Source organism: Neolamprologus brichardi, chromosome 7 (genome assembly GCF_056152115.1).
Source record: "Neolamprologus brichardi isolate AB-2024 chromosome 7, ASM5615211v1, whole genome shotgun sequence".
NCBI lineage: Eukaryota > Metazoa > Chordata > Actinopteri > Cichliformes > Cichlidae > Neolamprologus > Neolamprologus brichardi.
The window spans coordinates 27745449-27752699 of record NC_142110.1 but is presented as its reverse complement, the minus strand read 5'-3'; the positions used below and the strand labels follow the sequence as shown (position 1 = coordinate 27752699).

Here is a 7251-nt window from a genome sequence, read left to right as displayed (position 1 = left end):
GTCCCGTGGTCTCAGCCTCAGATATTTATCAAATCAAAGCTCATGTAGAAACAAACAAACAAATGAACAAAAGATTTTCTCCTTAATTTCTGTCAAATAAAGCTGTATGAAACGTTTCCAGCTGTTAGTGTCATGGTTGCTAGGCAACCTGGGCAGCAGGACGGAGGCTAGACCGTCCCATTTCACAAGCCTCGCACTTCCGGCCTTAGCGGTCTTTGAGTACACGGCCCTTGTGGACCGTTAAGGCTGCGTACTTTAAGGCTGCAGACCCTGAATTGGGATACAGCCAGAGACAGGGAAGAAGTCTCATCATGATGAGTAAAGTTTACCTTGCCTGGATGGGCAGCTCTCTGGGTGCTCAGCACCCCCAAAGCTCTGATCCTAGAATCGCCCCTGGTGTGTACCACAGTGACACTTTCCATCTTTGTTAACAAAGGACAAGGATTAGAAATATTCCTTTGAAAACAGCTGTTCCACATTTCTTTTTTTTAAAGAGTAAATCTTATTGTTTTCATCCGGAATAACCTGGATTGATCTGGGATCATTTATTTTTCGTATCCTCTGTCTGTGATTAGTCTCTCAGGTGCGACGTCTGGCGGCAGGCAGGCGGCAGAGCGGCTGTCATTATGTCATCAGTGTGCGCCGGCTCCGACTTTCCGTGACAGCGCTTCCGCACAGCGTCCAGAGCGCAGCATAACCTAATCCGGCTTTTTACCCCCGAGCGGAGGGACACAGCGGCGGAGGAGCTGTGGTCCGGCTCCGAGTCGCGGTGGCAGAGACACGTGGTCAGAGACGGACTTCCGCTGGGTTTATGCTTTTACTCTTTTATTTCTAACGTCTAGCAGTGGAGACATGTCCAGATCCGCGAAGAAGAACGGCATACCTGACAGGTGCGTGTCAGCCTACAGCTCCGCGCATGCACAGGTATAACTAAGAGTCCGGGGTTTATTACAAAGACGGTTATTAATAACAGCTTCATGAACCTGAGAGCCCCCAGTCTGCTGCTGTGTGACCTCATGACCAGCGCACGGTCTTACGAGTAACCGCGAATACGTCATCACACACGTAAACAAATAATGACCCGCAGGTAAATATAAATAATAAACATCTAGCGCATGATCATAATGACGTCACCGATGTGACGTTTAAAGGCTTTTACACTGAGCGTTCATGTGTAATCTGATCATCAAGCAGCCACGCCTGCAAAGGAAACACGTGTGGATTATTTCTAAAGATTATTAAAAAAAAGTTCAGCTGTGTGTGAAATAAGTAAATAAAGAGTTATTTAAAAGAGCTACATGAAAGCTACATGGAAGTTCACCGTTATTTTGGGAACGTCTTTGAACATCTATAACCATGTCTTTAAACTGAGATGTTTTTGCGAAAGTTCTCTCTCAGGTGAGAGTAACGGCAGTAGAAGTAAGAATCGGGCATCTTCAGGTTTCCATGACAATTCTGACTGACTGTTCGTGTCCTGCAGGTGGCTCGATTACTCGCCGGTTGGTAAACGCCTCCGCGGGACTCGATTCATCGCCTTCAAAGTTCCTCTGAAGCAGGTCAGGGTGTCATCTGAGCTTCTTCCCCACAAAGGCCTCGCTCAGCGTCACTCATGCCATCATCATCATCTTCTTCTTCTTCTGTGCAGTCTCTGAGCCGCCAGCTGCCGCACTCTGATGTGTTTGGCCCCTGGGAGCTGCTAGATGCTGTCAGCAGCGAGGAGGAGGAGCTTGGGCTGATCATCGACCTCACTTTCACCACACGTTACTACAGGCTCGAGGTGAGCACAAGGTCCTGCATTTATAGACAAATCGATTAAGTCTGTGTTTACTGATCAGTGTTATTGATTATGCTGCTATTATTCCACCTGACCACAGACACACAGACGCACTGCTTATCCCACAGAATGTATGTAAAAGATGGATGTTCTCCAGGCGTTCACTCTCTTTCAGAGCCTTATCTGGACATTAGAGGAACTACAGCTTTTTGATGATGATAAAGTAAACTCTGTGTGTGCGTGTGTGTGTGTGCGTGTGTGTGTAGGACATTCCCAGGTCCCTGCTGTGTGTGAAGATCTTCACGCGAGGTCACGAGGTTCCCAGTGATGACACCATCCTGAGCTTCAAACGCGCCGTCCACAGCTTCCTGCGGGAGAATAAGGAGAACGGTGAGAGCGAGCTAATGTGAACCTCCCTCGCTGACACAGGTTTAAGTCTGATCTCCTCCTTCACCTCCTGCTGCTCTGCTGCTCCTGCATGACTGCCATGTTTTGCAGATTTGAGGCTGCTCAGATTTTAGATTTGGGGACTTTTGGGAACAAAATCAGCTCTGAGCATTTTAATCAGCTGCTGTCTCACAGGAGCTCTCCTCTTCCGATGAGGAGGAGGAGGACGTCTGCTGGGACTTCAGGCTCGCAGGCAGCTGATTGGTCAGATTTCAAGCAGTCATATGACGAGGAGCTGCTGGTTTCCTGCTTCAATCAAACCCGTCATGCTGGCTGTGGTCACATGACTTTTAGGCTTTGCATGAATGAGATCGTGTGCGATTGGCATGGTGTCCTTTAACAGGAAACCACAGTAGAAGAAGAAGTGCGATCTGAGCTCTAACTGTGACTTGTGTCTCCTGCAGATAAGCTGATCGGAGTGCACTGCACCCACGGCCTGAACCGCACCGGGTACCTGATCTGCAGGTATGTACAAACTTAAGCCTGCTGGTTGGCTGGACTCAAGGGTGTGGGCGGGATCTAACTGCCACGTTTCACCTGCAGGTATCTGATTGATGTGGATGGGATGGACCCCAGGGAGGCGGTGCAGCGTGAGTCGGCTTCTCGTGTCCACATTTCATATTCAGTGTTGGGGAGTAACGGAATACATGTATCAGCCTTACGTATTTAAAATACAAAATATGAGTAACTGTATTCTGTTACAGTTACCGTTTAAAAAGGTGGTATTTAGAATACAGTTACTTTGTTGAAGCAAATGGATTACACGGCGGTCTTTTCCTGTTTCATATGTTAGACTATGCCCTCTCTATTTTTGGTAATTCCACGCCAGTGGAAACCCAAACAAAACACACATTAAGAGGCTCAAATGCCTGTTTCTCAATCTCACGGCCCATGTCACCACTACTTGCAGCCGCATAATGACGTGAAAAAAATATTAATTTAAATTATTATTCAACAAATGACCCATCGGAAAAGGGAGCTGGAAGCATGTAAATATAATAATAACCACTGCAGCCAAGATGAGTGCCTGACGAGCCCAGTTGTAAGTAAGCTATTAAGACTCGACTGTACACCGTGTTCGTGTTTTCCTCTGAAACAATAAGTTCCGTTGGAGCAGCCTTTCAACGCCTCTCTCTGTCTGTCGCTAGCAAAGTTGACCCAGACAACAAAGTAAAGCTAGTTTTCAGCTACGAGCGCGACACGAACCCGACGTATTAGCCAGAGGTCCCTTTACTAAGGTTTGGAGCCGCGGACCTGTTTTATATACGCGCGGAATAGTTTTCTATACGAGATCGCTGCAAAAAGTGCAGCCTTACCTAATGTTCACCCTACTGTTACTCATTTTGTATTAAGATTTAAAAATCTAGTTGGTATTGGTATGGCGAGTAAACTTCAGTAATAGTAATAAATCACAGCAATAGTACATTCATGTAGTTGTAAAAGCATGATAATATATTAAGTAATCCAAAGTATTCAGAATATGTTACTCTCATTGAGTAACCTAACTGAATATGTTACAAAATACATTTTGGGGCATGTATCCTGTAATCTGTAGTGGAATACATTTGAAGAGTAACCTTCCCAACACTGTTCATATTTCACGTGTGAAGCATGTGTAAGCATCGTCTCTCTCTGCAGTGTTTAACTCATCCCGCGGTCACGCCATCGAGAGGCAGAACTACCTGCATGACCTGCAGCACGGGCGCAGGAGGAGGTGAGGCTCCCCTCCACTCACTGCACCCACCCACACGAATTATTCAAAATCAGCAGACAGACTCTTTAGAAATATCCCAAAGACAAAAATATTTCAACTTTAATTTTTTTGTAGCAAACAAAAAAATCAAATAACAGCCAAAAAAAAAGAATATTAAACAGTCTCAAATATTTTACAGCAGCAGTCCCCAACACCTGGGCCGGGCCGCAAGAGTTGAGGCTCGGGTGTGAAATGTATGGTTTTTTGGGATTTTTGGGGGTCTTTATCGTTATTTTTTAAGTTGTTTTTATCGTTAATTCGGTTTCTCTGGGTCTTTTCCCATCTGTTACGAATAAATCTTATTTTTTTTAAATACCGGTACTAGTTTCATTTTGTTGTATTTGTCCGCGACACCTTAAAGGTCAGTCCGTGAAAATATTGTCGGACATAAACTGGTACAGGGCGCAAAAAAAGTTGGGGACTTAGACTGTTTTACAGTATAAATTATGAATATAAGGGTTAAAGGAAGTTTAAAATGTTGTAAAATATCAACAGAAATTCCCTTCATGTGTTTTCATAATCAGAATGAATTCAAAATATTTAAATGGTGCAGAGGTTTTCATAGAAAATTTTTAAAATATTTGTGTTTAACTGCTATGCGTTTGCATGGGTTCTCCCCGGGTACTCCGGCTTCCTCCGACAGTGCAAAGACATGCAGTTAGTGGGGATAGGTTAATTGAAAAATCTAAATTGCCCATAGGAGTGAATGTGAGCGCTGTCATGTGGCTGTCTTTCTCTGTGTGTTGGCCCTGCGACAGACTGGCGACCTGTCCAGGGTGTACCCCGCCTCTCGCCCTATGACAGCTGGGATAGGCTCCAGCGCCCCCTGCGACCCTGAAAAGGATAAGCGGAAGTGAATGGATGGATGGATGGATGGATGCTATGAAATAATAAAAATATTAAAAATGAAGAGAAAAAATACTAAAACACGACAAAAACATTTAAAAATGTAAATATCTCAAATTATTCATCAAAGAACAATCAACACATTTCCATACTCAAAGTGTTTTGGAAAGTTTCTTTTGAGGAAAAGCAAATGTTCTTCAATTTTATTTGGTTATTTATTACAGTACAAATAAAATATTAGAAATACATATCTGATATATTTTTAACCACAGTCTAAGCTCGCCTTTAGAAATTGTATTTACATTTGTCATTTTCGTCTTGCTCTGAGTCGCCATGCCGACTAACTGCTGCGCTCTGATTGGTTCCTGACTCTTTCTGGTTCATTGTCACAGTAACGAACGGATGGAGGAGGTGGAGCAGGAGCCAATGAGAGGTCAAGCTGTTCATCGCCCGCTTTCCAGTTTGCCAAGCGATGACTGCGATCAGGAGAGGCGCGCACACGCTCAAAAGTTCTGGCACCACAGGTAGGACGACACACCTGAATATGTTCATCAGTCATAGAAGGAAGGAACCAAGTTTAATAAACGTCAGAGAATCATCATTACATCCTGCTGCTTTCAAATTCACTCATTACAGAAGTGAATAAAGTTTTTTAACCCTTTAAAGCCGGTCGGAGCGGGAACGCTCCGTTTTGCGTAACTATTTTTAAATCCCGGTAGAACTGCAACCACGTAAGCTAGCGCAATAATTTTTTTTGCATATGAAACTGGAAGAGTTGTACTTACATCTTATGCCATCAGCTTGTCCTCGGTCACAGTTTCCTTCCACATATAGCTTTGCAAAAACTGCATAAAAAACACTTGAAGCAACAAAAACATAATATTCCAGAAACACTCTTTGCCGATCCGATCAGCTGTTCGTAACACTTCCCACATTGAAACAGACATCAGCGCGAATGATCGCATGTCCGCCATGACCTGCCCGAAACCGGACGTGACGTCATTTTGCAGAAATGTAGTTTTTACCATCAGGGCCTTATGAGCCTATACTGGTGTTTTTAAAAGTTATATTTGACTTTATGACTTTTTGTGTCGTTTCTGGGATGCTTAGAACTCAAATTGCACTGCTGGAAATAGTTTATTTTGATGCACATGCTGTTTTTTTTGCAAATTTGCATTATATTTATTTTCGTTTTTCCTGCAGTGTATTTCAAAAATAAAACTATGAAGACACTTAAAATAAATTTCCTGTGGTGGGAAACTATTTTGTGCAACTTTTTTTATTAACTGTTTTGAGGGATAAGCCTCTTAAATTTCTCTAACTAGAAATAAATGTTAAAATGTTTTGTAGTTTATTGCACTTTTCTGCACTTTATGTAATTACTATGCACTTAATGCATACATATTAGTAAAATTTAGGCTGTAATGGTTGTATTGATGTATATCAACTTGAAATGCTCCCAAAAGTTGCACTACAACATGTAAAAATATAATATAAGCTCTGGCGGACTTGGTTCTATGGTAGGTCTTAAAGGGTTAAATGACTGAAATATAATCTTTTGTGTGTGTGTGTGAGAGAGAGAGAGAATGTGTGTGTGTATATTCTTAAATAAAACAAAAATATATAAATTTTCCATATATTTAAGAATATGAATAAAAATATTTTCTTTCTTTTTTTCAAATGAAAAAAGACCTCCACGACGAGGGAACGTCCACCTTCATCACCGCCCTCCTCAACGTGACTTTCTCCCCCCTCCTCCGCCATCGCTCAACCCGTATCGATGGACACGTCCTCAGGCGGATAATCAGTGGAGGAGACCGCCACACTTGGAGGATAGCCGTGTGGGGAACCCTCAGTGGAGGCCAGGCGCCGCAACGCTGGACACGTGGAGAACTCCTCCTCCGATCCTCCCTCGCTACTCACCACGCTGGACTGCTGAAGGCTATGGAGTGCCTGAGGAGGAGTGGGCGGGGCCACAAATGAGACACAGCGACAGCAGACATATACAGGGAGGCAGAGCAAGCGGATACGACCACTAGATTTTATTTGATAGAAGAAGAATGGACATAGGTGATGTGGCCTTTTAAGGACGTTAGTGTTTGAATGAGAATATTTAAACAGGAATTAAAATTAACGCTGCTGAAGTCCACTTCAGCCAATCACAGCGCAGTTCAAATGTCGTCATTATTACTTTGATAACCTCGCTCTAGCTTCCAAGACTGACATTTGATGTGCGTGTGTGTGTGCCACATGTCTGAAGGTCAGAGTTCAGGGTGAAGAGTGGAGAGTGATTTAAAGTTTCATGTTTTCATGAGTGAATAAGAAGAAAATGAAACATGTTGTTTGTGTGCTTGTTTTATTAAATGAAAGCTGAAAATGTTGTGTGTCAGTAAATTATAAACTGGTATGAAGTGGTGTGACCTGAGCGCTC

The 7251-nt window shown here is 43.3% G+C and overlaps 1 protein-coding gene across 2 annotated transcripts; it reads left to right on the top strand.

Moving 5' to 3' along the window:
• The first annotated feature begins 629 nt into the window (after positions 1-629).
• On the top strand, positions 630-7197 carry dusp11 (dual specificity phosphatase 11 (RNA/RNP complex 1-interacting)). Of its 2 annotated transcripts, none has more exons than XM_006782189.3 (9): positions 630-890; positions 1481-1556; positions 1646-1777; positions 2041-2164; positions 2626-2686; positions 2765-2811; positions 3860-3935; positions 5213-5344; positions 6511-7197. In XM_006782189.3, exons 1-9 carry the CDS (start codon positions 853-855, stop codon positions 6857-6859), a joined length of 1035 nt encoding a protein of 344 aa, XP_006782252.1. In that variant the 5' UTR covers positions 630-852; the 3' UTR covers positions 6860-7197. The 2 variants fall into 2 exon arrangements, with proteins under 2 accessions (XP_006782252.1, XP_035769419.1); XM_035913526.2 differs by having other exon boundaries at positions 630-924.
• Positions 7198-7251: the final 54 nt, after the last annotated feature.

Bases quoted from the DNA above. Each gene is read 5' to 3' on its own strand.
- dusp11 (XM_006782189.3), top strand. From the start codon at position 853: ATGTCCAGATCCGCGAAGAAGAACGGCATACCTGACAG. The intron at 2,687-2,764 runs GTATGTACAAAC...TTTCACCTGCAG, and splicing joins ACCGGGTACCTGATCTGCAG to GTATCTGATTGATGTGGATG. The intron at 3,936-5,212 runs GTGAGGCTCCCC...TCATTGTCACAG, and splicing joins CAGCACGGGCGCAGGAGGAG to TAACGAACGGATGGAGGAGG.